The 26,286-nt window shown below is 37.5% G+C and overlaps 1 protein-coding gene across 2 annotated transcripts in view; it reads right to left on the minus strand.

Moving 5' to 3' along the window:
- Positions 1-26,286, minus strand: part of Kiaa1407 (KIAA1407 ortholog) — a 69,404-nt gene that overhangs the window by 33,090 nt on the left and 10,028 nt on the right. For both annotated transcript variants that reach the window (XR_001175539.1, XM_013028591.1), the window contains exons 4-8: positions 23,360-23,503; positions 20,439-20,617; positions 17,833-18,056; positions 14,282-14,426; positions 2,432-2,622 (exon numbers count right to left, since the gene is read on the minus strand). Coding sequence is in view for 1 of the 2 variants with exons in the window: in XM_013028591.1 (XP_012884045.1) it covers positions 2,432-2,622; positions 14,282-14,426; positions 17,833-18,056; positions 20,439-20,617; positions 23,360-23,503 (883 nt within the window). In the remaining variant the exon portion in view is untranslated. The remainder of the gene's footprint in view (positions 1-2,431; positions 2,623-14,281; positions 14,427-17,832; positions 18,057-20,438; positions 20,618-23,359; positions 23,504-26,286) is intronic.

The raw sequence follows: 26,286 nt of genomic DNA on the forward strand, positions 1-26,286 counted from the left end.
CTGAACATTTAAAAACAGACACCTGGCGATAATTCACAGATACTAGATGAAAAGTTCTGAGATCTTAAAAAAATTGGCATATCATGTTATGGTGAAGTCCCCATTTAGTATTTAGTCTCCAGATTTTTCTTCTACAAGCTTCTTCAAGTATGTAAATCTCACAGGCCACTTTTAATTTTAACATGTCAAATTCTACTCACTTTGTATCCTTTCCCACAATGCTCTCACCTTACAACACCTCCATTTTACCTTCTACATCCAATCAACCTTCCCCATCATTCATTCTCAGTAAGCTACCATCCCAGTTCTGTTTTGCTTAAAACTAGGTTCTGAGACATTGAAAAAATTAAATTGACTAGATCATATTTGTGCTTAAAAAACTTCAAGTATTCACTTATCACCAAAGAATATCTAGACTACTTATCCTGACATTTAAAACCTTTCAGAAGTTGATAACCACATGCTTGATGTTCACATGGCTAACTTTTTGCCATTACTCCAGTTTCCCCATCTCTACTTGGAGATGATCAAGACCCATCTTTCTATGATCAAGACCCATCTTTTGTCCCTCCTTTCTTCCCTTCCTTCTCTTCTTCCTTCCTTCTTCCCTCCTTTCCTTCCTTCTTCCCTACCTTCTCTCTCTTTCCTTCCCTTTGCTCCTTCCTTTCTTTTCTTTTTAGGTGGTATTGAGGTTTGAATTAAGGGCCTATCTCCCACTTGTTAGACAGGTACTCTACCACTTGAGCTATGTATCCAGCCGATATCCATCTTTAAAAAAAACACACACAGGGCTGGGAAGGTGGCTCAGTGGTAGAATGCTTGCCTTATATGCATGAGGCCCTGGGTTCAATTCCTCAGCACCACATAAGCAGAAAAACCTGGAAGTGGCCCTGTGGCTCAAGTGGTAGAGTGCTGGCTTTGAGCTGAAGAGTTCAGGGACAGCGTCCAGCCCCAGAGTTCAAACCCTATGACCGACAAAAAACAAACAAACAAACCACACACACACTCCCAATTTATTTGCTTTTGATTCACTTTTTTTTTTGGTCATGGGGCTTGAACTCTGGGCCTGAGCACTGTCCCTGAGCTCTTCAGCTCAAGGCTAGCACTCTACCATTTGAGCCACAGTACCACTTTCTGAGTGGTTTATTGGAGATAAGAGTCTCACAGTCTTTCCTGCCCAGGCTGGCTTTGAACCGCAATCCTCAGAGCCTCCTGATTAGCTAGGATTACAGGTGTGAGCCACCAGCACCCGGCATGATTCACTTATTTTTATGTAAATTAATTATTTTTTTAAGATACATTCATGAAGAAGTCTTTTCACACTCAAAGAGACTCTACAGCCACACTTAATTCTGTCATTTTCTCAGCAACAAAAGGGAAGATATTCCTTAGTTTATAACACTGCTCAATAACTGTACTGTTACTAGATCTTGCTTTCTGCAAACAACTGTGAGTTCTGTGAGGACTAGGGGCCATGTGCCCTCCTATGAAACTTTTCCAGTGCCTGATGCTGTCAGAGGCCTGCAAACTTCTAAGGGATACCAGGCTCTTCCACATACCATTCATTCAATGTTTCATTTGGAATGAATGGCAGAATTGCCAGTAGATAAATAGTTACACATCAAAGCAGGAATTCCATTCTCTCTCCATCAAAAAAGAAACAGTTCTTTCTATATCAGAAATTGATTCTGGAATTCAAAAGTTGATGACCCAGGGCTGGGGGTGGGGTGGGGAGGTATAACCTAGTGATAAAACAGGTGCTTAGCATGTATGAGGCCCTGGACTAAATCCCCAACACCACCAAAAATAAACAAACAAGCAACAAAAATGAAAGAAAAGTACAAAAACAAACTTGGAAATGAGAAGAAAAAAAGTATTTAATTTTAAGATGATGAAACGCAGTTTCATTTGAAGACAAATTCTGTCTTAGGCTTGACACAGTACAAACAGAAGAGGGAATTGATAGAAAAATGTCATAAACTTCTAAATAAGGTGTGGAACTGAAGACAGGAATGGGAGGATTCACTCCTGGCAGGTTGGCTCTTCAGGATGGACGTTCCCTTTGTTACTTCATTAACGTTCTATGTAAAGACAATGATTTCTATCAATGAGAATTATTGACATCTAAAGCAAACACTCTCTTGTGAATTGCTAGATGGTTCACGGGGTAATGATGACGCACTAAAGAAGCCTACTGTTTGTTTCCTCTAAAGAAAGAAAATCAGGTGTTTTAGTATACTTCAATCAAATGTTGGGTTGCTTATAATTTTCAATGATCATTTTCATATAAATTTTCTAGTTGAGATGTAACATAGAATACCTGTAATTACCGTATCTTATAGTGGGTAAGATGAGTTTATTTCTGGGCCTGTCTGGAGGAAGACGCCTTAGATAAACACTCTAGAAGAATTTTATGGGTAAGTAACAGTACCTGTTTTCTTCCCTAAGATGATTTTCCAAGGCTTGTGTCTCCCGATCCAACTTTCGGAACCTCGTATGGTCTCTCCAGGCTCGCAGCACCTTCAGTTGAAGCTTCCAGTCAGACAGGGTCCCCGCTTTCCCCAGCTGAATCCTATGATCAAGAATCAGCTTGTGCCAGGCAGAGAAATATCGCTTTTGACACTGTAATGGAAACATTTGGAAAAATCACTACGAATCACAGCCCATGTTTCTAATGTCTAATATCAAGAGTCTTCTTTTCTGATTCCCCCTTTACACTTGATATGACAAGTCTGGAAAGTGTGGTCTCCCTGGGAGAGAACAAAGCACAATTCCTTTACACTGATGGTGATAAGTCAAGTCATTCAAGTGAGGCATTTTCAGACTCGCAACTTAAAACTCCATAATTCTGATTTGGAGGTATGAGTCGTACCGGAAGCTGTGAGATATGAATTAAGGGGCTTGAGAAACTTCAAAGACCTGCATCCACCATGTCCTATCCTACCAGGTTGTCTTGGAGCTTGAAATAGCAACCATTTAATTAATTCCTGTTACTCATACTACTGATGTCCTGTAAGCGTGAACCCTGGAGATCCTAGGAGGATAGAACAGGGGGTTCTTAAGTCAGAGAAGGCAGCCTAACAGAACAATTAGAGTATGTCAGGAGGTTTAGACACAAGATGCTCAGGTGGCCTGTAATCATCTAACACATGAAGATGCAAATTAAGCAACATCTATACCATGAGGGAATCCCTAGAGTAATATCTAGACCAAGAAAAATCAATGCAACCTAGTCCTTGTTTACATCTTCTGTCTCTACAGAACATTGCATTCTTCTACTAACTTACTTTTAGCTCTTGGCCTTGATGCCAACCACATTATTTCATACTTTCCTGTCTTCATTGTCATTTCTCTTTCTTTTCTGAGTACTTCAAGAGTCACCTCTCTCAAAAAGAATTCCTATCACCAACCTTCTTCCCAAATGTAAGTGTCTACTCAAGTATATTCTCAGAGCAGTGCATGCTTTCTTTAGTCAAAAAAGCATTCTTCACATTATGTTATAATCACAGGCTTCCTGATTTCCACAAGACTGCAGAATGGCAAATCCAAGAATCATTCTGAGTGTGAGGAGACTAAAATAAAGAATAACCTCACAAGAAGTGACTTCAAAGACTTTGGCAGGCTCAGCCCTATTTGTGGCTTCCTTCTTTGTAAACATATTTGTCATTATTTCAACACTTAGTAAACATGCTTGAGTTTAGAACCTCTGAGTAATATTTTTAAGATATAATCTCTACTTTTTAGAGAATAAAGAAATAAAATGATCATTAAGATAAACAAGCACGTTCTAGAATTCTTAGAAATATACTGTTTGGCCAGAATTATTACTTTCATGTTTAGAGGAACTACACTGTTGTAATTCTCATCGGGGAAAAACCAGGGTAAAGTTTTTTTTTTTTTTTAAATTCTTGTTCCCTGTCTGTTATTTCTGAGGAAGGCACATTTTGCAGACCTTTACCTTAGATTCCCTGGAAGAAGAGAAAGGGAAGGGAAAAAAAGAGGAGGAAGGAAGAAAGGGAAGGATGAAGAGATATGCTGAATAGAGGATATGACTTCAGTCACACAAAAAAACACACAGCTGCCGGGTGCCCGTGGCTCATGCCTGTAATCCTAGCTACTCAGGAGGCTGAGATCTAAGGATCAAGGTTCAAAGCCAGCCCGGGCAGGAAAGACGGTGAGACTCCTATCTCCAGTAAACCACTAGAAAACCGGAAGTGGCGCTGTAGCTCAAGTGGTAGAGCGCTCGCCTTGAGCTGAAGAGCTGAGGGACAGCGCCCAGGCTGCGTTCAAGCCCCATGACTGACAAAACAAACAAACAAACAAAAAACACAGCTGTCAGAGTAAAGGAATATAATTTTTATATTATTATTTATCTATTTTACATTGCATTTTAAAAATTATATAAACGTGTATGAGAAGAAAATTCCCTAAGTCTACTTACCAGATACATTAACAAAGACTTCTTGACTTGGTAAAATATTCTTTTTTTTTTTCGGTCGTGGGGCTTGAACTCTGGGCCTGGGTGCTGTCCCTCAGTTCTTTAGCTCAAGGCAAGCGCTCTACCACTTGAGCCACAGCGCCACTTCCGGTTTTCTGGTGGTTTATTGGAGATAGGAGTCTCACAGTCTCTCTTGCCCGGGCTGGCTTTGAACCGCGATCCTCAGATCTCAGCCTCCTGAGTAGCTAGGATTACAGGCTTGAGCCACCAGCGCCGGCTTGACTTGGTAAAATATTCTATACATAGCTATCTGTAATTTTCACTCCTAGGTTATTCTAATGATGAAATTGTACTAATTGAACTTGACAATCATACAGTAATATCCTTGGATTTCCAAAATCTGTAAAATTTAAAGCAACTTCTATGTGCTGTTTAATTTCTTTTCTTCTCTTTGTCTTTTCTTTTCTTTTCCCTTTCCCGCTCCCTCTCCCCAGTACTGAGGTTTGAACTTAGAGATTTGAGCTTGCAAGGCAGGCACCCTGCTTACTGCCAAAGCCACATCTCCAGCTCTGTTTTACTCTGGTTGTTTTGAGATAGGTTCTCAATTTCCCCCATTGCATTAGCCTGGACTTACAACTGTCCCTATCTCAGAAACAGAAAAAAAATAAAAAATAAAAAGGTTGAGGGCATTGGTCAATTGGTAGAATAATGTGTAAGATCCAGAGTTAAATCGCTGGTACCATTAAGGAAGGAAGGAAGGAAGGAAGGAAGGAAGGAAGGAAGGAAGGAAGGAAGTGAGGGAGGGAGGGAGGGAGGGAGGGAGAGAGGGAGAAAAGAGAGGAGGGTGAGAGGAAAGGAAAATAAAACAAAACAAACCTGAGGTTTTAAGACCAAAATTAGATTTTGGATTTAAAGATATATAATTCCGTTTTGCTACACAGAAGTTAACCTCAGCAAAGTGAAATTCATGGAGCAACTGCCTTCCTGAGATTGATTGGCTACTGAATTTTCTCTGCTGCTCAAAAAGGCGGTCTAATTAAAATTTAAATAAAAATATATAGTATGACTCAAGGAGAGCTGCATAGTTATTCTTGATTTATAACAAACATTGTTCTCATGAATCCCTGATAAATGTGAATAGAAGTAAATACTCTGGAGAGGAATATTCTTTGAGTCCTAGTTCTATTTTTATTTAGAACAGAAGACAAGATCTATTTATTCTTTGTCTTCTCCCCTCCCCCAACTACCTGATGTTCCTAGGCATGTTTCTTCTGATCACTTCAACATTCTAGAACTAGAATAATGCTTATCTCATTCCTCTCTGAAACAAAACTTTACAAACATAACTGGGGGTTTATGCACTGTACACGTAAGTTGAAATGTTGAATTGAAACCCCGCTATACAACCACTTAAAATGATTTTTTTAAAGGAAAGAAAGCATATAACTGGAAGGGAAGAGTAATGCCCATGTTTAAGCTAGGAGAACTTAAAAAGTTTTTTAACTAGCCAGATGTCTGACCCTTTTCCATTTCTTTCCCACTTCATCTGTTTCTGTATCAGGTTTTTACCTCTCACACATTTTCAAATTCAGTCACATATTCTTTTGCTAACTTCTACTGTCTTTATCATAGTTATAGTGATAATTAGAGCTTGATACAGGTAAATGAAGTAGAAGGAATCATTGTGGAGAGGAACTGCTCCTAAGTATATAACTACAATAAAAATACTACTATGTGAAATTTAAAAGTTTTAAAGTGAATGCTTTCCTCCCCACAAAAATCTTCCACAAGACATCATTTTGCTTTTAAGGATTCCACGCAAGAGAAGAAATGACAGCTCGCCCTGCTAAATTTATTACCTGCACTGGAGTTGCCCTCGTTCTGTTGGCAAGAAAAGCTCTTCCCTGAAGTGTAATCACATTGCTGTCACTGCAAATGATTGACGTTAGGTGGAACAGCAATTTGCTATCTAATCTTCATTGTAATTCTAACCCTGTCACTAGAGATGCTTGTTCTGATTAATGAAGTGGGTAACTCATCAAGATTCCTCAGCGATTTCCTTTTTGTCAGAAAGCTCAGTGATAATTGCATCAAAATTCTCTGTCATGGAAAAATAAACAATGGATTGTAAAGAGGACAAAAGTGTCAACAAGTTTACGATTTATTTTTTGCTGAATGGAACTAACTGTGGTGTAACCAGTGGTCCAGGGGAGGTGGCCAAGGTTCAAATGTCAGGAAGAAAAACTATACTCCCCATATGTATGACCCTCACCCCCCCCACACACACAAGTAAACTCCTATTGCTCCTGTTCCAAAAAGGACAGATAACTAACTCATTGTTAGGAAAGGAAGCAATCTACAATCTCATTTTTTTTTCCTTTTGGAGACTATTATAGCTAGGGAAAATACTTCACAGATGTTACAAAGAGCCTGGTGCCTGGGAAGAGAATGATCTTTACCACAGTGATCAGTCCCCAGTGGGAACAATCAATCCTGAATTTTGCAATGGAAAGAAACTATCTTATGATCCATCCTCCACCTGTTATTTTACTAGGACGCCTTCCCCGACAAAGAGGGAGAAGAAATCATGGCACCTCTCCACCCCCAATCAAATATACTCCCTAACTGATTACACTAGACCCAGATGTGCTGTTAGATCCCGTGGATAAACCTAGATAGAAGCTGAAAATATAATAACCACTACTAGATGAAACTTCAGTATTTAAAATTTTCCTCCTTCAAAACTTATCAGCATTTTGCCTGTCCTATTCTTCCTCCCAGCACTGTTTTTTCCTTTCTGTTGTATTTTAAAATGAGTTCCAGACACTGTATCATTTTACCCATAAATGTGTCCATATGTACCAGCAACATAGGGATGTTTTGTAAATTCTACTTAATTCTGCTAAAGTTTCAAACAACAATGCTGTTGTATTTATTTAATAGCTGTTTTCCTTTACTCTAAGAGTAACAGATTTTCAGGAAGGAGCTGCTTAGTCTTGCTGTCTGTAAAATCTTACTCAGCTCAAGTCTGTGCTTCTCTTTTAAAGAAGAATGGCCATAATACAGCTTATCACTTGATTACTGTTAGAATAGAGTACCGTATGAAACACATCCTGGACCAATTGAGAGGAGGCCATCATGTTCTTTAGAGAACACAGGCCTACTCTTACTGCTCCCTTTTGCCTTTACTTTCCCTTTGACAGTTTTGTAACTCTCCACCAATTCCTACTTGCTGCCCATGATTTTTCACCCTCCACTCATACACTGACACACAGATTACCTCAGATTACCAAGAACACAGTTTATCTCAGAATATTTATCTTAAGTCATCTATCTAGCATTAGGGGAAAAGATATTTTACCTGTAAAAATTAAAAGAATGGATTTCATTTATGCCAAAGGCTCTTTTCTTAATTCTCTAAAGCAAAATGTAATTGGTACTTTTTTTTTGTCAGTTGTGGGGCTTGAACTTGGAGCCTGGGCACTGTCCCTGAGCTCTTTGTGCCCAAGGCTAGCACTCTACCACTTTGAGCAACAGCCGCACTTCCAGTTTTTGAGTGGTTAAGTGGCAACTAAAAAATCTCATGGGCAATAGGAAGTGTACTCATTACCTTACTCATATTGCTGTAACCCCTCTGTACAGTATCTTTACAATAATTTTTTTTTAAGTCTCATGGGGATTTTTCTCTCCCGTGGCTTTGAACTATAATTCTCACATCTCAGCCTCCTGAGTGAGCAACTGGCACCCAGCTATCAGTACCTATTTTTAAGAGTGAAAAAAAAAATCACACATTTGGTCAGTGGTAGACTGTTCGCTGAATATGCACACGGTCTTAGGTTCAATCTAAGCACTATTTAAATATATATATTAAAGAATAGGAGCCCCTGGAATCAGAAAAGCCTTATAACACTTTGAAAAGAAAAACTTTATCTGAGATTCTGGTAAATTGGTTTCCACTGCTCCTCTGTGAGGATGTTTACAGGGTAATGGAGGGAAGAGCAACAAAATAAACAAGCAACCTCCTTGTCAATATGGACACATACCCAGATGCAGAGTTCAAGTGGTCAAGTACTTGCTCAGCAAGTGAAGGCTCTGGGCTCAATTCTCGGTACTACATTTTTCATAAAAGGCAAATTTTAGTTGGAAAATTTCAGCAGGGTTGGCTATGTGAAAGTAATCTATAACAATGCTTCAGACTTCCTCAAATATATACTACACATTGCCTGTGGCAATAGATCTGGAGGGCAGAGTTCCTATACTCATTATTATGTCCCCTGGCATTTCTTTCTCTGCAGTTTATTTGCATAAAGTTTTGTTTGAAGGTTTTTCCTTCATTTCCTTCTCAAATATAAGTAAGACACTGCTGAGAAGATGGTTGCTATGTGTCAGTTCAGAAATGGTTTTGCTCCAGTGTTGTGTAGGCAGATCTGATAACACTAAGTCCTTGGAAAAGAACTATGATATATAAATGAAATACTTAACTATAGTCTTCATCATCCTGTCAGAAAAATTGCACACATCATCATGTTTCATTGGTTTAGTTTGGGGTGGGTTTTTGGAAGACATTATACCATAAGTGTATTAGTGATGATTCCTATGGGCCTTTATTATCTTATGCTCCAACAGGGAAACCTAACCAAATATCAGATTAAAATTTCCCCAGAGAATTAAGATTTAGGTTAGTGTCATCCCATCTTTCACTGTTCTCTCTGACTTTCACAAGCAGAAAAGATCATAGGGTTTTTAATCATATTTTTTAAAAAGTGTTGCAGAAGAGAGTGAGAATTAAGAAGGCCACTTTCCAAACAGCGTAAGAATTTCATAGTTAATCCCTTGTTGTTTCTGCTAATTAGCAATGACACAGGGATGGCTGAATCTTCCCAAGAGATTTCATGGCAAGATCAAAGAGAAAATAGGATAGGCTGGAAGTGGAAAGTTTCTGCACAAAAACAAAACATAACGATCAGTCCTACCGATGAAACGGGGAGGAAGGGAGGCATTAAGTGTGCTGTACCTGAACTTGAGTGTTGGTAAGAGTGTATATCATTTCTCTCAGGAAGACCCCTATTAAATTATATGGTGCAAGTGACACTAAGAGTTTGGTGGGACAAATAAAATCCAGAATCAAATCACAATGAATTACAAGGAACTAAAGGAATCTGAACAGCTAGAAACACATTCTTGCAAACACAGCTTATTTCCATTGGACTTGGGCCAGTGGAGCATTTTGAGGGTGCAGACAGAGTTCCCAGTTGTCTAGCCACTCAGAGCAAGTCACTTTCATCCTGCAGCCATATGTAGGATGCTGACTATCCAGATTTCATTACCCAAGGGTAGCTTCAGACGTCTTTAGAACCAGGATGGCAATGTGCACTGGGACCAACATAATGAGCCCAGATGGGCCTGCCTACTATACTGGGATTTGCCAGAGGACTGTCCTATCTTCAGCCAAGTCTATGAAAAAGTGTGAGGAGCCTGGTAGGTGGATGTTTACCATGTCTCAGTTATAACCAAGTACAAACTCAAAATTAGAGATATATTGCCCATAATCCAAATGAAAAACATTATCACACAGAAAAGGGAAGGAAAGAAAGGAACTAACAATATTTGGCTAAAACAAAAAGTAACAGGAAAATAATGTTTCAGCTAAAACAAAAAATAATTATACAAATATTGGTGTTCTAGTTAATGTATCTGCTTCCATAGTAATATGCACTAGTTGTTTTGAAACTCCTTTTATAGTATGTTAGGACTCACTAACAAGTAAATAGAATGTAGATCCTGAGAGCCAGGCTTCTCTTTATCAGAGAAAGAAGTTGTAGCTGGGCAAGAAGGAAGCGCTAAACCGAAACATGTGGTGCTGGGTTAGCACTGCATGTGTCATTATGAATTCACAATTGCTTAGTATATATTCTGATGGTTCCAAAGATAAGTTCCAAATAAGGAAAAGGAGAGTAACATGACTCCAGTCCTATGTTGTACTGACCTTATAAGTATGATCAGGAACTCGTGCATTTTAATATGTATGTAATGTACACATATAGAAAAACAGACTGTGTATGCATGCCTGGGTTAGTAGACATACATATATTTCCTAACTCTGTCTTCTGCAAAGACTAAAATAATGACACCCCAGAAGCAGTGAGCACACCAATCTTGCTTTCCAAGGTGCTTTCTTCAATAAAAGGAACCATGATGTAGAAGTGGCTGGTTCAGGACTACAGCAGGGAAAATACAAGATGAGCCTAGAGTATTTTGTGGTGCCACAAAGAAGGGGAAAGCTGAAAAAAGGATGGAAGCATATTAAAAGAGCAAAAACAGATGACGATATTTCCCAATAGCCAAAGCTGAACAATTTGAATAACAAAGTAAACAACAATATGAGATAATAAGCCACAGGATAAAAAAAATCAGAGAGCTCATACTGAATACATAATTATAACAACAAATGTATGTAGAACAGACCGTTCTTTCTTCTACAAGAATTTAAATGAGCAAATCTAGAAAAAAATGAAGTAAATATCAAATTAGACAAATACCAGGTTAATAACTGTAGACATAACCCACACTGGATGCTAAAACTAATGTGTAAGAGCTTCTAAGGAGAAATGAATATTTACAAAGTTTCATAGTATCTCCCATAAGACAAGGAAAATAGCATTCTTAGAACACAGAAACCTAGCAGACACAATCTTAACCATTACTTGATTAGCCATTACTTGATATGATACATACAGAAAGGCACAGTATCATTTCTTATGGTAGTCATACCATAAAAACTCAAGGCAGGGGGGGCTGGGAAATTGGTTCAGTGGTAGAGCGCTTGCCTTGCATGCCTGAGGCCCTGGGTTCAATTCCTCAGCAAAAAGAAAAAAGCCAGAAGTGGTGCTATGGCTCAAGTGGTAGAGCACTAGCCTTGAGCTGAAGAGCTGAAGGACAGTGCCCAGGCCCAGAGTTCAGGCCCCATGACCGGACCCCCCCCCAAAAAAAAAAAAATTCAAGGCAGGGCTGGGAATGTGTCTTAGCCGTAGAGTGCTTGCCTAGCATGCATGCAGCCCTGGGTTCAATTCCTCAGTACCACATATACAGGAAAACCTGGAAGTAGTACTGTGGCTCCAGTGGGAGAGCACTAGCCTTGAGAAAAGAGGCTTAATTAAGGACAGTGCCCAGGCCCTGAGTTCAAGCTCCAGGACTGGCCAAAAAAAACCAAAACAGCAAAAATTCAAATAGGGGACAATGGTAAAAAAAATCAAGGACATTCCAAAAAATATAGGACTAGTTCTCCTTTGAAAATGTCAAGCTCTTAAAAGATAAGGGAAGATGGAGGAACTGTGACATACAGGAGGAGATTCAGGAAACATAATGTTGAAATGCAATATAGAATTATGAATTGAATCCTGAAACAGAAAGAGAATCAGTGGAAAAAACTGGTGCTATTCTAATAGGGCCTATAATTTAATTAATGGTATCTAATAGTACTGTACTAACAGTAATTTCCTAGTTTTGATAATTATACTATGTTTATGTAAGATTTGCACATTGGAAAAAGATGCTGAAAGGATATTCAAGGACTCTCTGCTCTACTTTTGCAGCTTTTCAGTATGCCAAAAATTATCTCAAAATAAAGGCTTAAAATAATAATGTATAGTTATAAATCAAGCAGAATCTGTGTCAAAGTATAGATAATCTATTCAAAATCTGTCATTTTTCTTTTTTAAATACAGACACATTCTTTTAAAAACAAGTAATGTGTTCAGAATATGTCCAACATATATATCCAGTAGTTCCACCTAAAATATATATGGTTTCTTATCATACAGATGAACTCTTTAGGGAACACATGTCTTACTCAGTTCTCATTGGTTCAGCAACAAAAAATGGCATTTTTCCTTTTGCCATCCCAAGATGTCCCCTAGAAACCCATTTCTTTTAGAAATCTTTGTAGTTATTATAGGAGGACACATTAACTCCATTTTTTATTATCTTTTAGTATTTTTTATTATCTTTTAGTTATTTTTTATTATCTTTTAGTATTTTTACAAAGGAGTTTCAATACAACATGTTAGTTTGTTCAACTTGATCAATGTCACCATTAATACCATCTCTTAACATTTCCTCTTATTACATTTCTTCCTCTATCTTTTTAAAAAGCACTTTAACTACTTTATTTTCCTACCATATATTAGTTATTCATATCACATTCAAATTCCTGTTATTGATTCCAAGACCTTTATAAGTTTATCCCTAACTTATAGCTCCTTTAATACCTGCTTAGCATTTTGTTTTCTCTCACTATGTAAATCCTTTCACATATTTATTCTACTAACCACCTAATTTCTGTAATGCCTAAGATCCTGAGGTAGGTAGTTGTTACCTAAACATCTGATTTACAAATCTGTCAAGTAACTCATTTTATATGAAATGTTACAAGCCTGAATTAATACTTCATCAATTGCCCTTTGTTGGAAAACTGCTTAAACAGCCCAAGGAGGATGGTCATTTGTCAATTAAAAAAATAGCCAGGTGGGACAAATGGAGACTCAGTTCACAGTGATACTCACTAGACACTAGGTTGCAAATGAAGTTTACAACCTGGGGGGAAAAGGAGGTTGGGAAGGGAAAAGTAGGAGAAATGAGGGAGGGGGATGACCCTGTTTAAAAAAAAAATGTATTCATTACCTGTAACCCCTCTGTACATCACTTTTACAATAAAATTTACAATAAAAAAGATAAAGGTAAAACAATGGTCAGTTATTTTCATTAAAAAGTGAAAGGAATAAAGGGTAAATTAAAGGCAGACACTAGAAAGAACTGTACAGACTTAAGTGTTTCATTGCTTTAGGATCTGTACCACCAACACACAAATAACTAGTACATGTACCTGCTGAATAACCCAGACACAACTGTCTTTCAGATTATCAAAGCAGAACTAAATGTTCAAAAACTGCCAGTTACCAAGTTGTTAGATGCAATTCTTAACAGGATAATTTAGAAAGGAGTCCTAACTTGATGCCCCAATTTCCTAGGAGTTCACTTAGGATATCTACTGTTTGAGAACAGTCTCACAACAAGGGACTCAAGGCTGTGTGGGATGGGTCAGATAAGGATGACATTTGCACACATGTATCTCGGTCAACTTCATTCCTTCTATCACCCTTTCTTACCACCATCTCACTCTTCAAACAATCTCAAAATTTTTCACTGTTCTATCACCCCCTTTTATTTTTGTCAGTCTTGGGGCTTGAATTCAGGGCCTGAGCACTGTCCTTGAGCTCTTTTGCTCATGGCTAATGCTCTATCACTCAGAGCCACAGCACCACTTCTCATTTTCCAGTGGTTAATTGGATAAAGAGTCTCTCTCCTGCACTTTCCTGCCAGGGCTGGCTTTGAACTGCAATCCTCAGAGTAGCTAGGCCTGAGCCATCAGTGTCTGGCCTCACCCTTCTTATTAATCCAACTCCTCCTGCTGGCTCCCACTCCCCTAACAGTGCCTGCTATACTCTCCTGTCACTCTTTTATTTTCTTTTAGTGTGTACTAATTGCACTAAGGGTCTCCATAGTATTTCATACATGCATAGATTATATTTTGCTCAGAATAACCTTCTCTACTATATTCTCTCTCCCTATTTCCCAATTGATCAATCACTATCACTGGGATTTCCTATGTTGTCTTCATACATGGTTGCTACTCTATTTCACAATTATGTACCCTCTTTCTTTTTCTCTCTCCCCTTATGGATGAGGAACTTTTGATATATCGAACAAGTGTATACTTTGGCCTATGGCTGATGGCATTTCTTGTCATTTAAGAAAGCTGAAAGAAAGAGATGCTATTACTCCCACCTGGTGATTTTCCTTGTATGTTTGGATTAACAGTTCTTTCAGTTTCCTTTTTCTTTCTTTTGCCACTTCTTCTTTATCCAGAATTACCTGAGCACTTTGAAACATGCTTGTTTCTGGAGAATTTTCTTCTTGATTTTTCTTCTCTCTATTAATAATAATTTAAAAATAGTTATAATAGATTTAACAAGGAGTAATTACAACTTACTATAGTGGAATATATACTGAAATTTCAAAAAAAAACACACATTTTTAGATATGATTCTAAAACTACACAGAAGAGTGATTATTTTCTTGGAGTCATAGTTTATTACTCTATAAAATATAGATTAAGCAGGGCGCTGGTGGCTCACGCCTGTAATCCTAGCTACTTAGGAGGCTGAGATCTGAGGATCGAGGCTCAAAGCCAGCCCGGGCAGGAAAGTCCGTGAAACTCTTTTATCTCCAATAAATCACCAGAAAACCTGAAGTGGTGCTGTAACTAAAGTGGTAGAGTGCTCACCTTGAGCTGAAGAGCTGAGGGACAGCGCCCAGGCCCAGAGTTCAAGCCCCACGACCAACAACAACAACAACAACAACAAAATACAGATTAAAGGAAATCAATTTTTATTAAGTACTCTGACAAACAAAAAACGCTACGTATTTTAGAAAATGATTTTTATTAAGTTTATATTGAACCATATTCTGATCAAAATTTGAGAGTTAAATATTGTTTTCTTTAATGACATAATATAAAGTTTTTATTAGGAAAGAAGGGGAAAAGCGGTCCTTAAGGACAAAAAAAAAGTATGGGATTTTTACAAGGCATTTATAAGGTATATAGAACCAAAAAAATCAGAAGAATCAAGTGTTATTGTATAAGAAGAAAAAAGAACACAGAATGATTCTAAAATAGCTGAAAAGGAAAAGTAAGTATAATTCAACGACAACAAAGAAAAAGCCTTTAGTCCCATAATCCAAGTCTCCTGATGACTTCGTTGCTCATCTCTCTGGTCATCCTGCCTCACCCAGCTATCCAATCTTCCTCATGTTGGACATCTCTCCTTCCCTCACCAATTCAAGGAAGCCTAGAGCTGCTGTCTTCTTATAGGAGTGCAGTTAATTACAGAGCTATGTGTGTCAAGTATACACTATGAATGGTGTGGTAAAAATATGGCATTTAATTGGAAGCCAAGATATAGGCTCTGGCCACAAACCAGTTAGGAAAACCTGGGCAAGTCACCTAATCTTTTTGCAGTGGTGGAAATTAAAACTGAGAGGCTATAAGAAAACAGATACTGTTTCATTCGTTCTCATCTTTCATACAGGGGTATACAAATTACATCTTCCTCCTGGTGATGTTAATCTGTTTTATTCAGTTAAGGTGGATTCTCTAGTTTAAAGCTTTTCTTTTTCCTTTATCTTGAAAATACTTGAAACTATGCAGTGAAGTAGATTTAAGATAACTTACTAATAAGTTAAAAAGCTCTACCAACCATCAAATTTTACCAACTTTTTCCAAACTATTTATTTCCATAAGAATATTATATGACTACAGGCAGTTGACAGTGTATATTAAAGAAAAACAGTCCTAATATTATGGAGCTGACTTTTTTAAATCACAAAAGACATATTTTTAGGAAGGTAATAGTTGCTCATAACTAAGGTAGTACATGTACACCCAGAAATAAATCTGATAACCATGCCACTTCTGTTTAATTGTATAACCATTAGTTAATGATTTCCTAATACTATTAATACATTATTTAATTATCTTTATGTACAAATCTCTGGATTTCTGATCATTTTTTGGCAGGAAAATTTTCCTAGGACAGAATTCCCTTAGTCAAAAGATAAAAAAATTTTATGGCTCTTGTTTATTTTCAAATTGGTTTTGGGAAGTTCAAGTCATTTCAACTTCCTAGAAGTAGAACATATTACCTGTCATACTGTAATCATGGGTAAAATTTTAACTTTTATAAGAAACGACTGGTCAGTGAACATTTGTTGAGTGCAGTGAACAGAGCATCCTGCTACCATCCAATGTTACTTGCTTTCACAATTTATTTTAGGTCAGCCTACTTTTTCCAGGGCTGGGGAGCAATCTGAAAAGCAAGATTGACCTTAGAAAGAACTCACTGAAACATTGGTGATTGCTTTTTGAAAGGAATGGCATCTGGAAGAGGCATGAGTCTGGCACTTGAAGTAGTGAAGCACACGTCCACTGCTGAGCTGTTTTAAATTGGGTACAATGAGAGCAATCAAGAACACAGGGGGGAGAAGCTGTGTAGGCTGATAGGTGTGGGAGGATTATCTTATGGGTCTTTTTGGCCTCTCAGTTTGAATATTCAGACATTCTACTCACTTTGTTCCAAGACTTTGGCAATTCATGAATCAGTGCTATTTCTCAGAATAAATACACTAGTTATTTCACTTATGAAGCTCATTTTCTACATAAGGATGGAGAACAATACGGTGGGGATGATTTGTTTTCCTCTTATGTGAGCTATTCTTTTTCTTTATCAGTGGTAGTAAGGCAACGTTAACTTGCTATATGATGATCAGAAAATAAGGCAGCAACAGGACAAGAGACAATTGCCAACTATGCAGAAGGCATGAGAAAACATGTTCAGCAAAGAAATGGAAACTAATCAATACAGTGCTTATAAAAACTAAATATACTGAAAGTGATGATACTCAATGATACTGAGAAGAGTGTGATAAGCTGGCCTGCTGTCAAGGATACCAACCATTTTGAAAGCAATTTGGCAATGTTTCAAGAGGTATATTAAAAACTGGGAAGGTGGCTCAGTGGTAGAGTGCTTGCTTCCTATGCATGAGGCCTTGGGTTCGGTTCCTCAGCACCATAAACAGAAAAAGCTGGAAGTGGGGCTGTGGCTCAAGTGGTAGAGCACTAGCTTTGAGCTGAAGAGCTGAGGGACAGCACCCAGGCCCAGAGTTCAAGCCCCACGACTGACCAAAAAATAAATAAAAAATTAAAAAAATTTATATAGGAAGTGGTGCTGTAGCTCAAAGTGGTAGTGTGCTAAAACCTTGAGCACAAAAGCAGCTCTGGGACATCACCCAAGCCCTGAGTTCAAGCCCCATGACTGACAAAAAAAACCTATACAATTTAACTCAGAATTGTACTCCTAGCAATTTATCCTAAAAGTACAATTCAAAAAACTGAAAGAACTCTAAGCTTCAGAACACTCATTGCAATACTATGTTGGTTTAAAAAAAAATCTAACATGGCCTAAATTCTTAACAGTATGGGAAGGAAGTCATTATATAAATTATTGTATAGCAACTCACTATTGTAATATACAGACTTCAGGAATGTATAAATTACAGAAGAATAACAAATTAAATATACATTATGGCTTTAATTAAGTGTGTAAGGGGACCAAGACCAGGAGAAAACATGGAAAAATAAAATAAGATGGTAGAATAGTGGGTGGTTTCTCTATTATGTTTTGTTACTTGCAAAGTCTGTGCAGTTGACAAATTTTCCAGCATTTCCAAAATGACTACTTAAACAGACAAAACTCTACACCACCATCATGCTCGCTTACATTTTCCATGCCTCTTCCACAGTGCGTCTTCTGTCAAGTATCTCCCTCCGCAGCTTGACCATCTCCTTTTGAATCTCCTCCTTCTCTTTCTTGGCCTTCAGAGCTTTCCTTCTCTTCTCTTCTTGCACCAGACACTGAGCCTCCAAGAAAGCAGATTTTTTCAGGGCTCTTTCAGTTCTTAGGCGCTCCAGTTCCTTTTCACGTCTCAAACGATTTTCTTTGACCTTAGAATATAGTAAGGATGAAATGCAACCTTTCAAGCAGAAAGGACATGCAAAATCTTAGAACACACTTTGAAATTTACAATGTTTACAATAGTTTGAAATATTATGGCCAGAAACCATACTTTTTTTGGTAGAATGGAGATGATTCATTTGTTTACTAGGTACAGGCCAATAGAAAGCTTCTCAGAAAGTAAGCTGGGGCTTGGAAGGTGGCTCAGTGGTAGAGCGCTTGCCTTGCATGCATGAGGTTCTGGGTTCAATTCCTCAGCACCACATAAGCAAAAAGAAAAAAGCCGGAAAGAAAAAAAACATTTGAATACATATCTTAGGGTTCATTTCCCTACCATCAACTTAACTGACCTCTTCTGCTTGCCTCAGACATATACTAGATATTGTAAATAAGGGAACAATAGGACCTATGTTTCTTTGGGCCTGGCTTACTTCACTTAGTATAATTTTTTCCAAGTCTTTCCATTTCCTAACAAATGGGGCAATGTCATTCTTTCTGATGGCAGCATAGAATTCCATTATGTATACGTACCACATTTTCTTGATCCGCTCATCTACGGAGGAGCATCTGGGTTTTTTTCTTTCATGAGATTGTTTCTAACACATTTATAAGATTATTTCTTTGTTGCTTTGTATGTCCCTCCCCCACAGTATAACCCCTGCTTTCACTGTATTTGATGTTGTTATAATTTGTGGAGGGGAAGGGAAAAAACAAATCGTTTAAATAGGGATACAGGTGGACCCACTGCAACAACGAGAAGTAAAGTCGTTATGTGGAAAACAAACTTTACAACTTTGGTGGGGGAGAAGGTTCGGTGGGGGGATAGGGGGAGGATGGGATAGGAAGGGGAAACAAAGGAGGAGGCTACAATGCTTGATAAGAAATGTACTCATTATCTTGCCCATGTAATTGTAACCCCTCTGTACAGTATTTTCACAATAACTCTTTTTTTTTTAAAGTGAAAAAAAAAAGGAAAAAGCCGGAGGTGTTGCTGTGGCTCAAGTGGTAGAGCACTAGCCTTGAGCTGAAGAGCTGAAGAACAGTGCCCAGGCCCAGAGTTCAGGCCCCACGACCAGATCCCACCCCTCCCCCCCAAAAAAAAGAAAGTAAGCTGAAGATATGTAACAGTCTGGTGATCTTCATCATGGGAAAGCTGACTCTGGTGGGCCAGATTTCAACTTCTATATTCTTATATAGAAATGATTTCCTACCCATAAGATGGCACAATATGTACATGATTGCTTGCTTTATTTAGGTTCTGCACTCTAATTATAATTTAAGAAAGGATTACAGCTATTTTTGTAGATTATATTGTAAAGGCTAGACAGTGATTTACTGCCTAAAGGAATAACACAGCTTTATTAATTTCTATTACTATGCAATATGCCAGTGTTTCTAGACTATATTTCAAACCCAAAAACATGAACTGGGCCAGTATTTCTGAATATCACATTTACTTTTTTTTCAAACCCAATAATACCTTAGAGGCTTGACTAACTATGAATTAAGAAACAGTCTTTTCCTTTCTACTTAGCCCTATTTAACCTTCACCTTACTCTCTAGCTGTGATTAGAAAATCACCATATATCTGAATGAACCTCTTTCTTCCCTCATATAATACCAAGCCAGGATAATACTTTGATTTCTCTAACATACCCAGTGCTGATAAGGCATACCTACTAGTTTAATGATTTTTCAAATTTGGCACTAAAAAATTCAGTATTCTAAAAAGACAGTATACACATGTGTAGATATTAATATTTTAGTTCAGTCTTAGGTTCTGGACACATGGCAAAGACTGTCATTCTAAGTCCTAAAGCTTCTTTACAAAAGATTGAAATATTCTTTTCTCCTATTACCTACTATTCCCTTTGGAGAAAGGAAAGTTCCCACATGGCTTTCTAATTCAAACAGCTGAACTAGATTTAATTCAGATCTGTCCTCCTTTTCAAATTATAATCGCAAAATGAGAGAATTTCAGTTGTCTAGAAAAGAATGATCCTTATAATATTTACCAGAATATTCATGATAATATATTAATGTCACAATTCAAAAACCAAATTCAAGCAAATACAATCTGCATATTTATAACAGGAAGTGCCACACTGAAACTAATAAAGTTTAGTTCAGTGCTCTATTGGTCAAAATCAATTATTCTAATTTTGTTTACTTCTTAAATTGTTTCCTACCCTCAGTTTATGGGAATTATTTTTTTCTTCTGAAGTTCTTATATTTTATTTTTATTCTTCCTAACCAAACCACAGATGGCATCCTTTTTCATAATAAAGCCTAAGTCTTTATTTAAGCTTATTAAATGTGTTACACAAAGACTGCTTCCTGTTATCCATTTTAATTTTGTTTTTCCCTCCCACCTGCTTATGTCTCATCTCCATGGTAAGACGAGGATCCTTCTGCTGCTTCTTGTCTTGGTTTTCCTTCATTCCAAGATCTTCCAATGTCCCAGAATCCACCACTTCTTTATGGAGCAGATGGTCTATAAATTTTTGAACAGTAGTACTTTCCTCTTCTTCCTCCAAATAGCCATATAGATCTGGAGGTAAGAGAACAACAAGAAAGGGAATTAAAAACAAAACCAGGCTAATTTTAGTATAATTTTCATATTTATATAAGAAATCATGAAAATAAAAAGCTGTGTATGTTCAATGAAGAGATCAATATTGAAGGAAGCCAATTGAATGAGTGTAGCCATCTCTATCTTCAAATAAGAGGAAAAAGCTCCACTCATCAGGAACTGTTCTCACCCAAGAGAAAGACTAGTCCACAGTCAAATCTAGAAGATATTACAACCTTGAGAATTCTACTTCTAAAAATATGTTTATAGTGGTATAACTGTATAATTGACACATGACAAATTACATATATTTAAAATATGGATGCCATAAAACCATCACCGTAATCAAGATAATGAGCCTATATCTGTCAATTCTCCAAGTGTTCCCATGCTAAGCTGTAATCTCTTCCTCTTTCAGGCCCTCTGCACTGTTCCAAGTAAGCAGAGACTTGCTTCTGTCACTATAGTTTGCAGTGTCTAGATCAAATCATACATTATGTGCCTAACTAGTTTGGAGATTTATCTATTTTTATACATGTTGATAGTATACTGTTTTTTACTGCTGAGTAATACGGTATTCCACTATATAGATATATCACAATTTGATAATTAATTAATTTGTCCATGGATATTTGAGTGTTTCCAGATTTGGGTTATTAAAAGTAAAGTTGTTATGAACATTGATGTACAAGCCTTTGTATGAACATAGGTTTTCTTCTGCTTGAAAAATGCTTGCAAACTCAATGCAATATATATGTTTATTAGGAATCTATCAAACTTTTGGTCACAGCTGTATAATTTTTCATTACCATTAACAATGTGGAAGTGTTCCAGTTCCTCCACATCTTCACCAAGGAACGGCATAATTTGTTTTTCAAATTTAAGCCATTTTAGTGGATATTTGGTGGTAACTTACTATCTTTTTAATTTGAATTTCTCTAATGATTAGTACTGAATATCATCCTTCTTCTGTTGTTGTTATTCTATACATTATGGTAGGGTATTGAAGTCTCTACCTGTTATTGCTGATTGCCTATTTTGTCCCTCAATTTTGTCAGCTTTAAATTCATCTATTTTGGGCTCCTTTACTTGTTATGTTCTTTCATGGATTTAAGGTGTTTTTTTAATTATCATTTTAAACTTTACTATTTGTCTCTAAACACAATTACTTACCTTAAGGTATATTTTTTTCCTCTATCAGTATAGCCTCTCTAGCTCTTTTGGTTACTATTCTTTTTTTTTTTTTTTGTCGGTCATGGGGCTTGAACTCTGGGCCTGGGTGCTGTCCCTCAGCTCTTCAGCTCAAGGTGAGTGCTCTACCACTTGAGCTACAGCGCCACTTCCGGTTTTCTGGTGGTTTACTGGAGATAGGAGTCTCACGGTCTCTCCTGCCGGGGCTGGCTTTGAACGGCGATCCTCAGATCTCAGCCTCCTGAGTAGCTCGGATTACAGGCATGAGCCACCAGTGCCCGGCTTGGGTTGTTTACTATTTTTTTTGGGTAGGGTCGTGAGGCCTGAACTCTGGGCCTGGGCGCTGACCCTCAGCTCTTCAGCTCAAGGCTAGCACTCTACCACTTGAGCCACAGCGCCACTTCCGGCTTTTTTCTTTTTTCTTATGTGGTGCTGAGGAATCGAACCCAGGGCCTCATGCATGCAAGGCAAGCGCTCTATCACTGAGCCACCTTCCCAGCCCACTATAAAGTTACTTTAGACAAATATAAAAATACTGAAATACCCCACTTTAATAATGATATTAAAAAATTAGAAAATATCCAGAGGGCAGAAACCAGGATAAGATCCAGAAACCATATGGTATAAAGAATTCTTGAGAGTACTGATGCTATTTGATCTAGAAACATGAAATACATGAGCATTTAGACATATGATTATCATTCACACAAAATATAAAGATTGCTTTTGAGAGAAAAAGACAATAGTTTCAAATAGTTTCCCTCAATAATGAGGGGGAACAATCTAATTTTCCTACGAGGGAATTCTATAAAGCTTTGAGCCTTGCAATGGCTCCATGGGCCCTCCCAGAACACAGGCTCTCTATCCTGGGAGGTGTCAGACGGAGATCCAATTACATATTAAGGATTTCTACCTTGGTGAGTAAGAAGGGAACATCACACCAGGTGATAATAAGAGGTTCTTCTTTCAGAGCTCATGACTTCATGATTACCTTAGCTGGAGATTTTGCAGTGTCCCAAAATAAGGGAAATACTGCTATTAGATTGACTCACTAAGGTATCTGACTCATGCATGTGAAGCTGCATCCTATATTCAGAAAACAAAAACTTCGGACTCTGGAGTGCACTGGAGAGACTCTTATTCAACTATTCAGATTTCATAAAATGGAAAAACTTAGAAAACTAATGACCTCCATTATAAGGGAAAACTAATAAAGATACAAAAAGCATTTTGTAATTTTTAAATGATTTATGAATGCTTAAATGTAGTCTCTACCAAAGTGGTCGTTCAATGGTATTTGGACAAGAGGTATTTTTAATTGCTATTATTGAAGTAGAAGTTACCAATAGTAGAATACTTTAATATTATAAAACATCAGGAATTTACTGAGGATGTAGCATAAAGAAAAACTAAAGCCATTAATAAAGCAAAACAAAGTCCAATGATTATTTACTACTCAAAACAATTTAAAAGTCTTCTGAGGCATATTCATTGAATGTTTAAACTTACAAAAATCAGATGGTGTCTTACCATCAAACTTGTCATATTTCAAATAGTCATTGGCTTCGGGCGTAGGAGTGATACTGGACATTGTGTGTGCCGCATCTCCTTCTCCGTCGCTTGCTAATTCTTGTTTAAGTTTGGTATCTAACCAGTTACTGACCATCTCCTGAGCTATCGATAAAACAAAAAAAAAATCTTTCAAATATTTCAGAGCCTTTCTTTATTCACAGCTTTCATTCATTCAATACTACTTGGGCATCTATCATGTCAACTACTGTTGTAGATGCTAGTAAAATAGCAGTGAACAAAACGAGAAAAGTAAACCTTACCACTGTGATACTTATGTTCTTATTGGGGATGACAGGCAATAAATAAATAAGAGAAAAACCAAGAAGAGAAAAAGAAAAGGAGCACAGGAAATTGTGGCTGGAGTTGTAGGTTTTGTTTTTTTTTTGCCAGTCCTGGGCTTGAACTCTGGGCCTGGGCACTGTCCCTGAGCTCCTTTTACTCAAGGCTAGCTCTCTACCACTTGAGCCACACCACCATTTCTGGCTTTTTCTGTGATTAATTGGAGATAAGAGTTTGATGGACTTTCCTGTCCCAGCTAGCTTCTTACTGCAATCCTCAGATCTCAGCCTCCTGAGTAGCTAGGATTATAGGTGTGAGCCACTGATGTCTGGCTGAGTGTTTTGATTTGGATGGTCAAAGAAGCCTGAGAATTTTGAGCAAAAGAGTAAAAAAGGTAAAAAAAAAAAAGCGCCATCTGAATACAGCAAGAAATATTATGCCAGGAACTGGGAAACTAGATGCAAAGGCGGCAAACTGTTTCCAAATACTAGATTGTTAGAAGAATATCAATGAAGCCAAGGTGTCTAGAAAGGAATGAGGGAGGGAGAGTATAGTAAGCGTTGAAATGGAGGATTAGCTTCCTTTTTATCATTATCAAATAGCTCTTATGTGTAGGGCATAGTGATTTTAAGGAAGAGATACATCTATTTTAGAATTACCTTCATCACTATTGATGTCACTATATCGCAGCTCTTAGAGCATGGGGTTTTTCCATATATTAACTGATGCCACAAAGCATTTAATATAGACAAAATAGAAGAAAAACAAAATTAGAGTGTCACAGTTGCCCCTAGCTGTGATTTGTTACATGTGGTCAACTGAGGCCCAAATATCTTAAATGGAAATTTCCAAAAGTAACCCATGTTTTAAATTGTACACTCTTCTGAGCAGCATGACAAAATCCTATGCTTTTCTGCTCCATCTCACTTAGGATGTGAATGATCCCTTTGTATCCCAGTGTATCCTCACTGGACACACTACCTGCCTGTGAGTCACCAGTTGTCATCTTATTTATCAGATGGACCATCATGATATTGCAGTGCTTGTGTGCAAGTGGCCCTTAGGTAACGCAGCCTAATGCTATTGTTCATCTTGCTTCCAATCTCATGTGCGCACTGTATCATCCCACATTATTAAAAGAAGATAAGTATAGTACTGTAAAACATTTTCAGAGAAAGAGACCACATGCACATACCTTTTTACTATAGAATATAGGTATAACTGTTCTATTTTTAAATGTTAATCACTTAGATTGTGCCACATTTATAAATTAAACTTAATCATAGGTATGTAAGTATGAAAAAGTCTATATAGGGTTTTATACTATCTGTGGCTTCAGGCACCTACTGGAGGGTTTGTCTTTGAAAATATCCCCTAGGAATAAGGGGTGACTACTGTAGGAGAACTAAGTACTACAAATACCCTAGCAACAAATACTACTGGCTTGCAGAGGAAGGTAGAGAAAGGGGGAAGTTAATTATTTAACAAATCTTATATACAGTAATTAAAACATTTAGGTGTATAATAAAATACTTTGGTTAGTAATTGTCATTCACTAATAAGTAAGGTTTTACTATGAAGTAGTCTGACTATAAGAACAAAGAAAGGAAATTTCTTTTGGAGGTTAAACTATAATAACCCTTTCAGATGGGTCAGAGGACAGATGTACAGGCTACATGACATACATCAAAGAATGTTCCTCATAAGTTATGGCAGAGTATTAACATAATTGATGAGAGCAGAAAAAATGAATGAAAACCATAAACTGTCCATATAGTACATCCTGTGTGGGTCACTAGTTTTTCGGAATGTATCTTGAAATAGGTTATTTCAGGATAGAGAGGTTCATGGTCCCGAAAGCCTAAGAAATGGGGGTAAGTAAACATTTAAAAAAAAACAAAACACCTTTTGAACTTCTAGGGATACACATCCTGTTGGCAGGGAGGAAAATGGGAAATATTTATATTCAGGGCATTAAGGCCCTTTGTTTATCTCCAGGACCACCACCACTTAACTAACTACCTGAGACCAAGTGCCAGCACTGCTCATCTAGACCCCTGCAATAGCCTCCAATTGGTTCCTTTTTCCTCTTATTTTCTCCCCATAAGCCAATCTTCATATATACATATATATGTATATACACACATATAGTTTTTAATGTGCTGTTGTACTTCTAAAATCTAAATTCTGATTCTTATAATGCCCTATGTGATACATCTCCTGTTGACTCCCTCCAGCTTATGTCTGCTGTGAAGTGGCAGCCTCCAGCATCTTCCTTTGGTTCTTCATGGAGAGCAAGTTTTTCCATACATAAGGTCTGATGTCCCCTTTCCCTCTGAGAGCTCTTTCCTCAATCACTGCTCAGCCGAATTCTTGCTATTCAGATCTAAACTTGAATGATTCGTGACTATTTGTTTTTCATTTTCTTTAAACTCCACCTAGAATGCATATTCCATGAAAGGGCCTTGACTGCTGTGCATATCCAGTACCTCCAGTCCATAAAATAGTAAATAGTATACAGTAAGAACTAAGTAAAAATGTGTTGAATAAATGACGAAACAAAATTGTCAGCAATGTAAATAATCCAAATAGGAGCTGGCTTGCAG

The sequence above is a fragment of the Dipodomys ordii genome, unplaced genomic scaffold, assembly GCF_000151885.1.
Source record: "Dipodomys ordii isolate 6190 unplaced genomic scaffold, Dord_2.0 Scaffold111, whole genome shotgun sequence".
NCBI lineage: Eukaryota > Metazoa > Chordata > Mammalia > Rodentia > Heteromyidae > Dipodomys > Dipodomys ordii.